The 16040-nt window shown below is 45.0% G+C and overlaps 1 protein-coding gene across 1 annotated transcript in view; it reads right to left on the bottom strand.

Annotated features, from left to right (window-relative positions):
* LOC130584171 (ATP-binding cassette sub-family A member 9-like) overlaps positions 1–16040 on the bottom strand; it is a 26165-nt gene that overhangs the window by 1174 nt on the left and 8951 nt on the right. The window contains exons 10-35 of the mRNA XM_057383989.1: positions 15614–15779; positions 14879–14937; positions 13839–13949; positions 13278–13453; positions 12852–12971; positions 12284–12422; positions 11664–11754; positions 10950–11089; positions 10419–10538; positions 9754–9913; positions 9352–9518; positions 8802–8929; positions 8473–8610; positions 7568–7681; positions 6842–7012; positions 6585–6698; positions 6322–6429; positions 5735–5800; positions 5089–5180; positions 4141–4261; positions 3579–3693; positions 3234–3325; positions 2092–2255; positions 1527–1602; positions 933–1027; positions 188–346 (exon numbers count right to left, since the gene is read on the bottom strand). Coding sequence (XP_057239972.1) covers positions 188–346; positions 933–1027; positions 1527–1602; positions 2092–2255; positions 3234–3325; positions 3579–3693; positions 4141–4261; positions 5089–5180; positions 5735–5800; positions 6322–6429; positions 6585–6698; positions 6842–7012; positions 7568–7681; positions 8473–8610; positions 8802–8929; positions 9352–9518; positions 9754–9913; positions 10419–10538; positions 10950–11089; positions 11664–11754; positions 12284–12422; positions 12852–12971; positions 13278–13453; positions 13839–13949; positions 14879–14937; positions 15614–15779 — 3202 coding nt within the window. The remainder of the gene's footprint in view (positions 1–187; positions 347–932; positions 1028–1526; positions 1603–2091; positions 2256–3233; positions 3326–3578; positions 3694–4140; positions 4262–5088; positions 5181–5734; positions 5801–6321; positions 6430–6584; positions 6699–6841; positions 7013–7567; positions 7682–8472; positions 8611–8801; positions 8930–9351; positions 9519–9753; positions 9914–10418; positions 10539–10949; positions 11090–11663; positions 11755–12283; positions 12423–12851; positions 12972–13277; positions 13454–13838; positions 13950–14878; positions 14938–15613; positions 15780–16040) is intronic.

Here is a 16040-nt window from a genome sequence, read left to right as displayed (position 1 = left end):
AAATAAATAAAGCCATGAAATAAATCCATAAAATAAAGCCATCAAACAAATCCATCAAAGAAATTAATCAAATAAGTATCCATCGCTGGTGTTGAGCAGCAGATGAACATCTCCTCATTCATCAGCTCACCAAACTGGTTGTTACCCACGTGGAAGTATCCAAACCAGTATTTTCTATTTTCAAAACCCCAAAAAAGCCCCAGCAACCCCCCATCCCAAAGCCCACCGGAGCYGGCCGGCCACCAGGATGGCCACACGGTCACACATGGCCACTGCCTCCTCCAGGGACTGCGTGCACAGCAGAGCTGCCCTCTCCTTGCTCTTCATGGAGGCCTGGATGATTTTCCTGGGAACAGAGGGACMACAGTCACTGCCTGGGAACAGCCACAGAAATCTCCTGGTTTATCTCTCTCTCCCCTGAAATAATTTTTAGAAYTATTAARGGTGGGTGATTATTTAAAAGACTTYGRTTTTCTTGTTTAAAGATGTTGTGGATGTCAATGCTTTGCTGCAATTTATCACATCAGCATCCCCCAACTCTTACACTTACGGTGTAAATTTTTGACAAAACACTGAAGCAAACACCAGGGATAAATGACTAACGGAAGAACTACCGACAATTTTTTCTCTTGGTCTGAAGAAAAACAGAATTTGTGTCTTTGGTACCAAATGCATGGATTCAGCTGGTGTCTACTGAGATTTTTTGGGGGGATTAATGACCATTTTGTCACAGGGTTTGCTGGCAGCTGAGCGAGAAGCTCAGCAAGTTCTCCCCATCCCCTGGGCATCAGAAAAAAGGGAAAAGACAGATGTGCTCTGCACCATGGCAAGAGCTCTTTGCCTGCCCAAGAGCTCCTACAATGGTGAAGGATAAGTCCCACCAGTTAAATCTGTCCCAGAGCTGTGATTCCTGCCCAGCCAGGGCCACTCACCACATTCGGCGCTGCCCTTTGGGGTCCATGCTCAYGGAGGGCTCATCCCAAACCATCACTGCCGGGTCTCCCAGGATGCTCAGAGCAAAGGACAGCTGGAATGGGAGCAACACCAAATCAGGGCTGTTTTATTCACCTCCAAAACTTGTTCATCTCATCCCTGTGAGTTTTTCAAAGCTGAAGCTCTCGACTCCAAAATGCAGAAGGAACAGAGATTTAAAAAAAAAAAAATAGCATTTCTGGTGCTCTCAGTTAACATTTCAATCTCTCAAAATCAGATTTCCCCAAAACTCCCGAGCCTGCCAAAGATGTGAAAGTGGTTTTCCATCCCATTTACTGGCAGATGCAGGTGGTGGGGCAGGAAGAGGTGACTGCAAATCCAATTTGTGGTTAGCACTTATTAAACACAGAGGGCAGGAGAGTGGGGAAAGCAGGTGAGGGAATGCAGGGAGTGCCAGGCTGGATCCAGAAGGTGTTGATGAAAATCAGTGATGAAAATCAGGAATCCACTCAGCTGAAGGTTTCCTGTGCACCACATCCAAGGAAGAGCAAGCAGGGTTTGCTCAAGGAAAATAAAACAAAGTCAGCACGTACCATTCTGGCTTCTCCAGCAGATAAACTCCTGGCTGGGCTCTTGAAATGCTTCAGGAGATCCAGGGCCTTTCCTAAACTGTGGGGATGGAAAGGGAAAAGCCTGGAATGATCTCTTGGTGTGCAAACACTGCGGTCAGGGGTGCTGAGGAACCAGACCCAGACATGTGCTGGCTGATAAGCATCACCTTGGGTTACTTGGCAATTTTGCCCCTAACTTGGATGGTAAATTAAGGCATTTTTTACAGAAATTCAAGGCAGCAATTGCAGCTAATGAGAGAAGCGAGTTTCTCATGGAATTGGCCATTTAATGGGGCAAGTTTGATTTTTTTTTTTTTTTAATTTTCCCACATAAACTTGGGCTACAGCTTTCACTGGCAAGGGACTTAGAACAGTATAAAGTAGAACTCATCAGGAGATCCCACCTCTCTGGGGTAAGAGGCACGGAGGCCACATTTGTAACAGAGAAACCCTTCCCTCCCCATAAAATCACAGAGTGATTGGGCTGGAAGGTTCCCTGCCTCTGGAGGGACGGAGAACCAAGAGATGAGCTCATCTGGCTCCCTACCAGCTGATGGCAAGAGCTGCATCCTCYTCCCTCATCCCTCTGACGGCAGCGAAGGTCTCCAGGTGCTGCAGCACGGTCAGCTGTGGCCAGAGCGGGTCCTGCTGCGGGCACCARCCCAGGGAGCCCGGGCACGGGCCGGCCACACCACGGCCCCGGAGCAGCACCTGCACAAACACACAGCTCTGGGCTYGGGGGGCCACAGAAACACAGCCTGGCTTGGGGTGGAGGGAGCTCAGAGCTCACCCAGCCACCCCTGACACGGGGAGGGACATCTTCATCTTCACCTTCCCCCTTCACTTTCCACCTTCACCTTCCCCTTCCACCTTCACCTTCATCTTCCACCTTCACCTTCCAGCTTCACCTTCCACTTTCCACCTTCACCTTCCAGCTTCACCTTCTCCTTTTACCTTCCACCTTCACTTTCCACCTTCACCTTCTACCTCCCACCTTCACCTCCATCTTCCCCATCCACCTTCACCTTCTCCTTTCACCTACCCCCTTCACCTTCCACCTTCCCCCTCCCACCAGCCCAGGTTGCTCCAAGCCCTGTCCAACTGGCCAAGCCAAGCAGTTTTGTGGTCAGGAGCCACCTGTGAGTGGTCACTGTGTGGCTACATGATCCTCCTCCATCTGCCTTTCCACTTCAGATAACAAAACCACCACCARACCGAAATTTCCCAGCATTACTTTTCAATTTCCAGCCTTCGGTCCCAGATCTGTAACAGCAATGGCATTTTCCCTCCCCCAGCCCATGCCATTAATCATTCTGCCTGTAATTAAGTGATGGATTGTTACTGGCCCAACACTGCTCACATTCGTTCCCAATTTCCTGCTTTCGCAAGGCTGTTTGTGGACAGTGTTATTTTGGGGTTTTTTTTTTTAGATGTCAACGTTTCTCACAGGGCTTGTGGGTTTCCAATGCCAGCTGAAGGTTTCCTGTTGCTCAAACCCTTAAATCTGTGACACTGACTTTGATGAATTTGTGCTTGGAATAAATCAACACTTCCTTCCCTCTGTAAATATCCAGAATTGTACATAAACATCCCTAAACCCCTTAACTGCAGGGAGATATTGCTGGCTTGCCTGATCACATCCTTAATTTTTGAAGGCATCAAGGTCATCCCTCCAAAGGAGTCACCCACCTCTCCAGCAGTCACTGCCACAGCTCCAGAAATCATGTTCATGGTTGTGCTTTTCCCAGCTCCGTTGGGTCCTAACAGACCTAACACTTCTCCTGGAACAAAATGCAACAGCTGTTAATATTTATTGTTAATATGACCTTCTCCCCTGTATTCTATGTAATATGTAAAAATACAGTAGGAGAAAGGGTTGTTTTAGCCCCATAAATTAAAACTTTGAATGCAGGAGCCCGAAGTCGGGTCTGGCTGCCCACAAGAAAATTCTAACAAAAATATGGTCTTCAAATGTGACCCTCACTTTAGATTTTGGTCATTTAAATCATAGGGAGAGCAGCAAAGAACTTGAACCTTTTTTAACAGCAAAGGAGAGGTTTTTGACAGCAAGTTTCTTCCTCTTCTTACAGATGGAAGTGGCTACTTTGACTTCGTATTCCTTGCGCAAGCTGTTGGCCACAACCGAGTCCTGTGGAGAGAAGGAGAGGGAAATAAAAACTCTCCTCCTGTCCCAGGAGACAGATGATCTGTTCTTACAATGGTAAGAACATTTAGCAGGATTTATAAAAAGAAAAATTCTGAATTGAAAAGCCATGGAACRGAGGAAAAAGGAAAGTGAGCAGAACAGGAATAAAAATGAGTGTCAGCAAAAGTCCTGGACGGTGAGATCACATCAGAAGGTCTGAGAGCATGAACTATGAAACAGAGATAGATGAGAGAATGAAAAGGAGGATGATGGAGAATGAGAAAAGGAGGATGATGGAGAATGAGAAAAGGAAGATGATGGAGAATGAGAAAAGGAGGATGATGGAGAATGAGAAAAGGAGGATGATGGAGAATGAGAAAAGGAAGATGATGGAGAATGAGAAAAGGAAGGAGAATGAAAAGGGAACCATGCAGATTGTTTTGGATTCACCTCATCCTGCTGCAGGGAGGCCATGGCACAGCGCACCCGGTCCCTCTCCGCCTGCACTTCGGGGGGCTCCTCCCCAGGGTGGTCCTTGTTCTGCTGGGTGACCACTGTCCTCTGCTGGATCCTATGAGTGGAGGAGGACAGTTGGTTTCACTGGGAATCCCTCCCCAAAATTTGTGGTCACCATTTTTTTCCCCAGGGCAGCACCAACAAAACACAAAATTTATTTAAACTCAGGGAGCTCATGGATTTAGCTCTGGAAGGGCCCCACAAGGATCCCTGAGCTGTTCCAGACAGAGTGTGCTCAAATATTTATTCCTGGAGGGAMAAGCTAAACCCCACTGGCATGGCTGAGAAAATAAAGGCCACTKTTTGCTTTCCCTTCATCTTTAATTATTGTGGTTCCCTGCCCCACACATGCCAATCACATGTTTAAGGACAATTAAAATACACATGGCAGGTTTGCAAAGCAATTTGGGAGTTWAACTCTCAGCTGAGTCATATCTGGCAATGTTTAATAATTCAATGCTTTTTACAAATTTTTTTCCTGCATGACTGAGGTGGTTGGTCACTTGTTTTGGTGACAGATAAGCAAAGAGCACTCGGACAACCCCAAAAAAATGAAGTTTTAAAAAGTCTCCATCCTATTGGGAATACTGGCACCTTCAAAAAGGAGCTAAATTTTTTCTGTTTCARTTTGGAACTATAATTTAGCCCCATGTAGGGAATTTTCCTGAAATCACAGCTATGAACCTTAAAAAAAAAGCTTAAATCATTATTTTCTTCCTCTCAAGGACGTTGAAAAAATTAAAATTACRATCTTTATCCAAAATTTGCAACACGATTTGCACACAGGATGTTTTCCCCTCCTGCTGGGCTGTGCAGCTCCAAACTCACCCTTCAGAGGGGGGAAAAATGTGAAGGAATTCTCAAGGAATCCCTGGGACACACCTGAAGATGGGATCAAACCCCAGAACTGCTTCTCCGTATCTCAGCTCCAAACAGCGCAGGAGGAAAATGAAAATCACACAATGGATGTAGGGCTGGAAAACCAGAAATTAATTAGTTTTGGATGAGGCAAGGTAACAGCACACTCTGTTAATTTTAATTATAAGGGGATGCAGGGACCCATCTCATTTATTTCAGCTGTTGGAAAGGTCTACAAGGGGAAGAATCTGAATTAATGCTTTGCATACATTTCCCTCTGATATGGAGATTTATTTGCAAAAGGCTTGACTTCTCACTGCAGTTCTAGCCCTGATAATCCACCTGCACCCCAGCAGACGGCCTGTGGGATGGGAGATCACATCATTCTCTTGTAGAAGCAGCATTAGAATGATCACTTTATCAAAAATATCTCTGCCTTCTACATGAGCTCACTTTAACCCTCCCTGCCCCATTTTTGCACCATCCAAGGGCCAGGTGAGGCATGAACCCATGATCTCTTGGGATGTGCCTCCCCTGACAACCCTTAATGTGAAATTTTGGCTACAAAASCCATCCTTTCTTAATGGGGAGAGTCTCCAAGCCCAGGGCAAGGCCATTTTATCATCACAGTCATCCCTGCCCAAGGAACCCCCTCCAAACCCCTCCTTACCGCAAAGACAGCAAAGTAGATACGAGTCCAGAATTTGAAAAATTCCTCGCTAAAGGTGGCGTAACTCTGGAAGAAAAAAAGATCAGTCAGTCAGGGAAATTCCTCATCACGGTCTCAGTGGCAGGGATGTCCAGCTTTTCTTCAGGATGGGGTAAAGGAGCTTAGATCTGCGGGGTTTTTTTGGTTCTTCCTGCCTCAAAGGCTTCCTTGACTGCAGTAATTCAGAGAGGTCCTAAATTGGTCAGGTTAGGTTGACCTTTTCCAACTTTGCTTCTCTCTTCCCAGTTCTTTTACTTTTTGCCAGCTCATTTCCTCCTTCCTGGTTTTTCCACTCCACCTCCCCGTCCCTTGCTGCCCAAATCCACTGTCACAGCTCTCAGTAAAGAAATGAACCAAAAACATCTCAATCAAAGGATTAACAATCACATCTTGGCYTCTTCCCTCCCTCCCTAGCCTGGAGCTTCTCTTTTCCTGTTTTCTTTCCCCACTCTCTCTTTGGCTTACTGGGAATTTGGGAAACACCTCCTGTTTTGCCAGTTTGTACAATTAGGATAATTACTGAATTTTGTARGGTGTGTTTTACTTACTAGTCCAGAGAACATCATCCAGCCCAGAGGTGGAAACACAGGAATCAGAGTACAGACGTAGCGAGTTATTGTGTTAAAGTCACTGATCCCATCAGCAATATAATTCACCTGCAACAAAGCAGAAAAATTATTCCCAATATTAATGCATTTTTTGCCCAAATCCAGGTGATTTGCCGGTGATTCTGCTGGATTTTGATACGTTTGAAATGAAGTGGCAAGGTGGGTAAATCACACATTTCAACRTGAAGATGCTCCTCGCTCACCAGAATGAAGAACAAAGACCAAAAGTAGCGATTGCTTCGTCCCATGCGGAATTTGAAGGCGATTAAATAAACGAGGAGGACAAGAGAGATTCCATAACCAAAGATGCAAATAATCTAGAGACAGAGAGAGATCAGTGATGAGGAGGTGCCTGTGGATAAGTAAAAAACCTGCACAGAGCAGTTAATTTCACATAAATTATTTAAATCCTGTGAAATGAGGGAGGGGAGCTGTTGCTGCCCRTTCCCCCAGAGCTCACCAGGGACAGCACCCCGCTGGCCTTCAAGGGGCAGGTACGGCTGACCAGCAGCAGGATCCCAAACATGAGGCTCATCAGGGTCCAGAAGAGAGGGACATCCACCAGAGCCTGCCCACACCAGTACGCCGAGGGGAAGAGCCCGGCCAGCCGCAGCTGGGAGCGAGCCTGGAGCTGCAACAGCACAAAAATGGGAAAAGGGAGAGTCTAAAACATCATTCTGGCTCCTTCTGAAAAGGGAGAGTCTAAAACATCATTTCCTTGCTCCTCCCTTCCCTGGCTGAGCCTTTCTCTCTTTACTGAGCACTTCCAGTTCTTGGTTCCACTCTTATTTAAAACCCCATCATTCCCAAAGGGAATAAAATAAAATAATTCTAATCTCTTTGTTAACATCCAAATTATCCTGAGCCCCAGCCCATTCCCTGGGATGCAGAGAAGTGCACTTGGGTACTCATCTGACAGTTTTTATTTTATCATCCTGCCTAGAAATCACAGAATTGTGGATGATTTGGGTTGGAAGGGACCTTAAAGATGATCCACRTCTCCTGCCATGRCAGGGACACCTTCCMCCATCCCAAATCTCATCCAGCCTGTCCTTGGACACTTCCAGGGATGGGRCAGGCACAGCTTTTCTGGGAATTCCRTGCCAGGGCCTCSYCAGTGATGCACAACTTCTCTCCASACACTTCCCCTCCTTGTGTAGGRTCACCTGCAGCTCGTGCTCCTTACCTTGTAATCCTCCGCACTGCTCATGGCAAAGAGGGGAGGCAAACCAGCAGCCACCAGCAGCAGRTGGTTGAGCAAGGTGTGAAAAAGGTAGTTCTTTACATCTGGGCCATCTGCCTGTGGAGAGAAATTCAGGGTCATCCACAATCGAGAGCTGTTTGGGGAAAATCCACCTGGCTCAGGGGCTTGTGAAATGGTTGAAATTGCAATAAGAATGCTAAAGTTAAACCATTTGTGCTTAAGGATAGGAAATAAGGCAAAAAGAACAACAACAAAAAAAAAGACATTTAGCATCCTAGAATTTGCAGGAAGTATTTGAATTGCTGTAAATWGTTGAGGATGGAGACCAATGTTTTGCTGTTGAGGAAAGGGGTTTGCAAACRTCACTGTTGTGTTCCCACTGTGTTCATCATCATGGCCTGGGGTGGAAGGGGCCTTAAAGATTACCTTAAAGACACCTTCCACCATCCCAGGCTGCTCAGAGTCCCACCCAAGCTGAGTTTGAACAGGGATGGGGCAGCCACAGCTGCTCTGGGCCTCCCCACCCTCMCAGGGAACAATTTCCTCCCAATATCCCATCCAAACCCATTTTGTCTCAGTGGGAATCCATTGCCCCTTATCCTGTCACTCCAGACCTTTGTAAAAAGTCTCTCCCTGTTTCTTGCAGGCTCCATTCARGGACTGGAAAGCCACAATTTCAGGTCACCCTGAAACTTCTCTTTCCCAAGAGCAATCCCAATTCTCTCCACACACCACAACATCAAACCCCTTAACAGAACTTGGACACTGCAGGAAAAACCATCACCAAACACCCCCAGGAACCACCAGGAGCCAGACCACCGCCCTTAATTTTGGAATTTTTCCCCCAGCACGTTCCCCATCCCTTTGGGCACCCCAGTGATGCTCACCGTGTAGAAGAGCTTGGTCCAGACTCGGAAGGATGCGCTGGAATTGAGCAGCCTCAGGAAAGTGTTGCTGAGGATGTTCACCAGCACAGGGAAGCAGTTGACRGGTTCTGGGCTGCACATCACCGTGTACTGGCGGCTCTGAAGGTGGAAAAATGAAACACCTTCATCTCCCTGAGAGTTTAGATCTCCCTCAAAATTAATATCATCCCCCCCCCCCCCTTTAAAAAATTCTCCCTTTTCGGTTGTGTTTATTTCTCTCATTTAAATACTCTGCAGAAAAAAAAATCCTGTTGATGTGCAGGATGAAAGAAGGAAAAGCAATCCCTCACCTTGCCTTGCAGGGATATTTTTATAGCTCCGTTATAACCTGGAAGGGTTGTGATGTTTTTCTCTTCAGTTATTTCTGGGATTATGTTTTGAGTCTTCAAAGCAGCAATGAAATCCTCAATTTCTGATCCTGAAATCAAGTCAAGAAAACAAATCAGAGTCTTTAGAGGGTTTTTTTTAAATTTAAATATGAACAGTTTCACATAAACAAATTCCTACTTGCAAAGCAGAGGTATTTCAAAAACCTCAAATACTGAGATTCTAAGCAAACACATATTTCCTCGATATTTTCCTATTTTAATTAAAATGGTAAAACAAAATAGATGTTTCATACTCAGTTTATTTATTGCTTTTTAAAAAACTTGCCTGGTTTATTATTCCTTCATGTGTAATTTATATAATCACTAAATTGCATTTGCTTTTGCTCAAAAGAAAACACCTCTCAATGCACATTTATTTATTTATTTGTGGTATTTGCAAGGCTGGGCTGTCAATTATGACAAAATCCAGATTTGTGCAAAAACTGAGTCACTGTCACATGCTGTTCCTCACCTGTGTCATTGAGGATAAGAAGGTTTGTAGATTTATTTTGAATTTTCTCTTTMGTGGGAAGAAAGTACGGGCTAGATGTGATTTCCTTGTTGCTGGAGTACTGCCACAGATGAAGTGGCATTAAAATCATCAGCATTGGGAGCATAAATGCTCCAAATAACATCAGCCTGGAAAAAACAGATCAGTGAGGCCAGGAGAACTCCACCTTCGAGTAATTGTGTGATTTATGGGGAAATTTAAGACTGAAGCAAGGCAGAGGTCTTCCAAGAAGTTTAAACTGCCCTTACTTCTGCAGTTATATTTAAATTCAATTTTTCAATTTTTTAAAGCAGTAATATTTATTTTTAAGTATTTCCCACCTAATTTCCTGCCTCCAGGGTGGGTGGGAGCTCTTGCACTTACACAGCCCTGAGGATCTTCCCTTCGTGCTTCAGCTTCAGGAGGCGAATCCTCATCACAGCACACACTTGCTGCCTCCAGAGCATCATCCCACTCATGGTCAGGATYCCCTGCTTGGAAAACACCCCCAAGTCCTGCTCCCTCTCCTCCAGGTCTCCATCTCCTGCTGTTCACCAYGAGAAAAGCCATTATCCACAAAAAAATCCCAAAATTTCAATAAGTATCTTCTTTCTGAACAAAGCTACACTTCATTTTCTTATTTTTTTAAGACAGAAAATAATCAAGGGTGGAGAAATTTATCCAGAATATAATTTATATTGATGGATTCAGGCTGGCTCAATCTTGGTGTGGCATCCAAGATCTTCAGTGGCTTTGGGAAATGCCTTCTGCAAATTTTATCTCTTCCTAACTCCTGCTCTGGGCTGTACAACTCTTCAAATGTTAATAAAGGTTAAATCAGCCTTAATTCCTGTGCTTTACAGCCTTTGGGAAGTCCAGATGGAATCATTTGGGCTTCTCCAAGAAGATATTCCTCACTAAAGGCAATGGGATACAACTGACACTCTAGGCCTGCCAAAATTCACGTTTAACAGAAAATTATCAATTAAATCAATTAAAATATAGGTATAGATGGAACTTTATTGATGACATTGTTGTAAATGCYTTACCCTCGGGGTCGATGGCTTCCTCACCCTGCAGCTTCAGGAAAACATCAGCCAGGGTKGCTCTGGTCACCTCATAATGAACAACCCCCTGCAGGAGGTTGCTCTCCAGGTGACTRAACAGACCTGCAGGGGACAAAGAGCCAGACTCAGCCCAGGGCTGGTGGAGCACAAACTCAAAATTAACTTTGGATGTTCCACCATTGACTCATCAATCCCCACTGCTTAAAAACCAGGGCAAAATTATTGTGTCCTTTAGAKGTAAATAGGAAAATTCAGTGATTTTGGTGTTCATGRGCCATCCTGAGAACAGATGAGGGTCAGGGGATTTTGGTTTGTAGGTTAAGTGGTGGATTTTCTTTTTTCTGTCTGCATTATTAAAACTACCACGTGCACTGCAGCATTTCTGTAGGACTGGTGTTCATGCAGCTTCCCAACCCCACACATTACAGACCAAGGAATGCAGTTATTCCCTTCACAGTAACCTTGATTCCTGCTTTTCCCTTTAAAATCCTGGCACAGCAGCAGGTTGCTCACCTGGGAAGCTCTGAGTGTTTTCCAGGGGCAGCATAAAACTCAGCTCATCCCTCCTGTGTCCCTTGAGCACAGCATCAGGGATGTACTGTCTGACCACRGATGACACCAGCTCTGGGTCACACAGCTCATTGATGTGCATCCTGTTAAAAAATAAACAACAAAAAAATTTATTATCATGTTAAATGAAAATAAAATGTGTGTGCATTTTTTGGTTGGAACCCAAAGCCAGTGGTGATTCTTCGTCCAGCCATGGGGAAACCTCCAAAACTGGGCAACATTTCAGAGGGGATTTTTACAGCCCCTGGTTTTGCCATGAAAGCAAAAGATGGTGGAGGTTAAGAATTATGATCCTGGACAGCCCTGCTAAACCAAAAACTCAGGAATTGAAGTCCTGAGAAAAAACAAATTCACATTAAAGTGTTGTCCATCACTCTGGCACCTCATTCTGCTCCCCTTGCAGCTGCAAAGGAGGTTGCAAAGTCATTTTAGCTCCGTGCCCAGAGCTTTCAGCTTTGGGTTCCAAAGAAAAGCAGCTTGCTGTCCAAAACAGCCAAATTTTGGCAGCCTTAGAAATCTTCTGAAATGAACTGTCTATTCAGAAATAGGATTTCTATTACTCCATGTGGAAGCTCTACAGAAACAGGGATTCTACAACAAAATACTCACGAGAATGAGAAGCTTTTCACAAGAAGAGAAATGACCAAAAGGTTTTACCTTAAATGATAGCCAATTCCCCATTTTCTCTTCAAGTAGAGAGATGAGCCAACACTCTGTAATCTGCCACTGGAGAGGAAAGCTTTCCGATCTGAGGAGGAAGGAACACACAGGATTTAGGGGGATTTACCAGAGAGCAGCAGCCTGACCTCGCTCTGCTCCTCCTGAACTCAGCAGGCTTTTTMATAAGAAATTGAGAGGAATAAAACCAGGCCAGTGCTGAAGGGCTTTTCTGGAATTTTTTTAAACCAAAGCCTTTCTCCTCAACATCATGTTTAATTCTTTTAGTTCTGCATTCCTGTGGGCTGGTGGAGAATTCCCCACATGGCACAGGAATAACGGGGAAATGGGGAATAGTGTGAAAAAGTGAAATCCTGAAAAATAAACCAAGTTTTAGGGATGTAGTAACATATCCAAATAAGGTGGAAGTGCTTTATCCTGAGGAGGAGCATGAGGAGGAACAGTTCAGTGTAATTTTAGTTTTTGTCCTGCTCAGGTTGGGTGGTCACTGTGGGACAGAACGAGTCCAGCGAGCACTGACAATGCCATGGTGGGACCCACATGGGGGCTCTGCCCCAGGAACCCCTCCTTTGCCACCCCAGGGTCCAGTTTGGGCTCACCAGCCTGGGCATCGGCCTCGTCCATGGACTGGGTGGTGAAGAGTGTCACCCGSCCGGCGCGGCGCTCCCGCAGGAGGCTCCACACSAGGTGCCTGGAGCAGGGATCCAACCCAGCTGTGGGCTCATCCAGGAGCAAAACCTGCAAAGGATGAGGAGATCAGAGCTGCCCATGTCCCAGGCATGTTGGCACGGCTCAATTCCACCTCACATCAGAGCTGCCCATGCCCCAGATGTGCTGGCATGGCTCAATTCCACCCTCACATCAGAGCTGCCCCAGATGTGCTGGCACGGCTCAGTTCCACCCTCACATCACTGCACTTCGTGCTATGGATGCTCTCACTCAAAGAAAAAAACGTGTCCCCGAGTATCGGTTGTTTTTATTGCTCTTTCTCTTATTACCACCCTTTTAATTAAAAATACAGTTCTAATTGAACTCAATCCTTCCAGCAATCAATGGATCAGCAGCCTTGGAATGACAGGGGGCAAACACAGCTGACCCTTTGCCAAGCGAAAATGCAAAGTTTTGCCCCAAAACTGTTATGTGTGCATAAACATGACCTGTGCCTACCTGGGGGTTCCCTAAAATTGCAATCCCAAGGGACAATCTCCGTTTTTGTCCCCCACTCAGGGCGTCGGCACAAATGTCCTGAACGTCACTGAGGTCCAGCGTGACGAGAACTTTCTGCACCTTGGGAACACACAAAGACAATGGTCAGGTTTCCAAAGCACTGGGGGTGTTTAAATTCACAAATTACAAACATTGCAGGAGAGTAGAACTTYGAGGTTTCAAACTTACCTGCTCTACATGGCTTTTTATTTATCTAAACTGGGATAAATACAATAAATCTGAGTTTTAACTCAGTACGTGAGGATAAAAAAAAGTCGGGAAATCACTTCACCACTAAATCAGATTTGTTCTCATTTCCACAGAACAATCTTTTATAAATAAAGACACCACAGAACACAAGTTATTGTCTGACAGGCACATACCAACCTCTTGATCGACTTCCTTCCACTGGATCCCTTTGATGTGAGCAAAAATTCGCAGGTTTTCCTTCACCGTTAAGGCTTCAAAATGCAAATTAAGTTGGGGGCAAATCCCAATCCTTGCCTGCATTCCTTCCATATTCCACACTTCAGAAGCATTRTAGTTATAAATCGTTGCAGAACCTGCACGGGGGGAATGGATGAAATATTTGGTATTAATTCCAGCACTGTGGATGTTTCTCAAAGGATAAAATAAAAATTAAAAAAAGAAAAAAAGCAAAATAACTGGGCAGTGCAAAGCTTTAATACCCTTCAAATATATTTCAGAGCACCAAATTTCTTCTTTAGAAATAAAAATGTGATTTCTGTAGGTGTGGATCTCATGGAAAGCACCAGGCCATCCAGATGGGCATGGTGCCCACATGAGTGAATCCACAAGGGATCCGTTATCCCTGGAAAATGAAGGGAAATCTGCACTGACAACACGAATAACTGAGGGAAAACTTGAAAAAAAGCCTTGAAAAACCAAAGAGCTGCTCCTGTTCAGCACCCATGCCCCTCAACTGACCTGCTGAAGGTTTGGCAAAGCCGCTGAGCACGTGGAGCAGAGCCGTTTTCCCAGAGCCACTGGGACCCAGCAGTGCTGTGATCTGACCTTCGTACACAGTTAAAGACACACCTGGAACAAAAACAGGGCACAGCAGGAGGGTGGAAGGGTGTGAGGAGCACATCTGGACCTGYAGATGTTGCCACAGGTGACARAAGTGACATTTCTTCTGAAGCTGAKGGGCAAAACCAGACCCAAAAGCACAGGTTGGTCCCTAAGCTTAATCATGTCCTGAGTGAACTGAGAGAAGAGATGTATTAAGTTCAATATTTAAAGAATTTTGACTTCAGTTTCCTACGAGGTTCGTAACTATTTATTTTAGTGTGGCCCAAGAAAGAGTCCTCAGGAAGAGAAGAGCCCAGAGCTTTTCCAACATGTGACATTTCAGGACTTATTTCAAAGCAGCCAGACTCGGCTAACTCATTTTCATTCTAAAAAAAATACTTATTCTTTCTATGGGTTGGTCAAGTTGGATTTTTTTTTTTTTTACATATAGACCTTTGAGGCCTTATTGATACTTCTAGTATTTTTGTATTTTTCATTTTTGATATTTTCACTTGTTAAACAAAGGATTTTAACAAATAACTCATGACTTCACTATGTCTGTGTCAACAATTTGCATTGGCAAGTGCTTGGAGAACACAGCTYAGGCAAGGAGAGCAGGTTTGTCCATAGCCAGGGTCCAAAAAAACCCCAAGTTTGCCCAAAATARTTCACACTTCGAAAAGGAGTGGTTCATCACTGCAAAACCACAGCTTTTAAGGAGATTTCTGTAGTAAGAAATAATAAACAGTGATTTTCCTSGAGGGAACAGCGAGATAAGGACCTGGTAGAAATTTGCCAGTAATTCACCCCAGCAGAAATAACCATTGCACAATGCAATTGAACAGGCCCAGAGGCAGAATTCAGTACAGCCAGTACATTTCAAAACACTTTGGGCTCTTATCTAGCAAAAAAAAGAAAAAAAAAACKAATAAAAGAATTTCAAAGCCTCTCCTTACCCTTTAAAGCTTCAATGCTCTTGTTGTTCTTCTTGTATGTTTTTTTAATATTGTTTAGTCTAAAGGAAAGCAAGCAAGCCGTTACTTACTGGATCACAATTTGGGGTTGTTTACCTCAAAATAACATTTGAAAACTATTGGGAGAATATTTCCCAGCCTCCTCCTGCTCCTGCTGAAGGAATTATTTTATATAATTCATTTCTGGTACCTTTGAAACAGGATTAGGTCCTGTACTTTTCTAAAAGCTGTTTAAAAGGTTTCAAAGCCAAAATCGAGGAGCACTTAAGAATGAAGCAGGAGGCTCCAGGGAATGAGATATTTAATTACACTGGATATTTAATTCAGAGTGATGACCTGGCTATTATTTTAGCAGATTTCTGTTTGGTTTTTGGAAATAACCAATGAACAGCACCAGCCACGAGCYCGCCCAGCCCTGCAAGGATGCACAGAGCAGCATTTTATGGAGCAAACTGTGCTTGAAGATGATGGGGAAGACTCTGCAGAGAGGACAGAGCAGGGCAGGGAAGTGGAGGATGCTCCATATCCAATAAATGCTCAAATCCACCTCAGGAGTGGGGTGAAACACTGACCAAGCCCTTCCTTTCACACACTGGCATTAATCTGATCCTTAATTCCTCGCCCTCAGCATGGGGCTGGGCTTTCTGGAGCCAAACAATCCCACAGAGCTGCGCTTTTCCTGCAGAGGAGCAGGATTTCCTCATTTCCCTCCCTTACCTGATTGCCTCCTTGCCATCGAATCCYGGTGGCATCGGCTCAGCGTCGCTGCCCAGAACGGGGTCGTGGTTGATGTCAGCTCTCACCCCCACRTTCCCATTGCTGCCCTTCAGCCAGTAGGAGGGTCTCAGAAAGAAGGCAGGAGGATGTGGGACCCCGTACTTGCCTAAAGGAGGGGCAGGGAAGGTGAAATATCAACCCCAAATTTCCACTTGTCAACCCCAACAAACGCCCTGCCCAGCTCTCTGTCCCCGGTAACTGCAGAACGTGGATTCCCAGCAGAGCAAAAAACYTGATAAATTCTGACATTTATGTTGTTCATATCTGTAAATACAGGTGGGGAATGATCACAGCCAAGGCCCCATTGTCATGGTTTTACTTGGCCCGATTTTTGGTGGTGGGGGGATGGGACCAAGAAATCACAAAG

Source organism: Malurus melanocephalus, unplaced genomic scaffold, assembly GCF_030028575.1.
Source record: "Malurus melanocephalus ecotype Western Australia unplaced genomic scaffold, MMel_1.1 scaffold_672, whole genome shotgun sequence".
In the NCBI taxonomy this organism is placed as follows: Eukaryota; Metazoa; Chordata; class Aves; order Passeriformes; family Maluridae; genus Malurus; species Malurus melanocephalus.
Note: the sequence above shows the minus strand (reverse complement) of the source record. Positions and strands in the feature narration are given on the sequence as shown.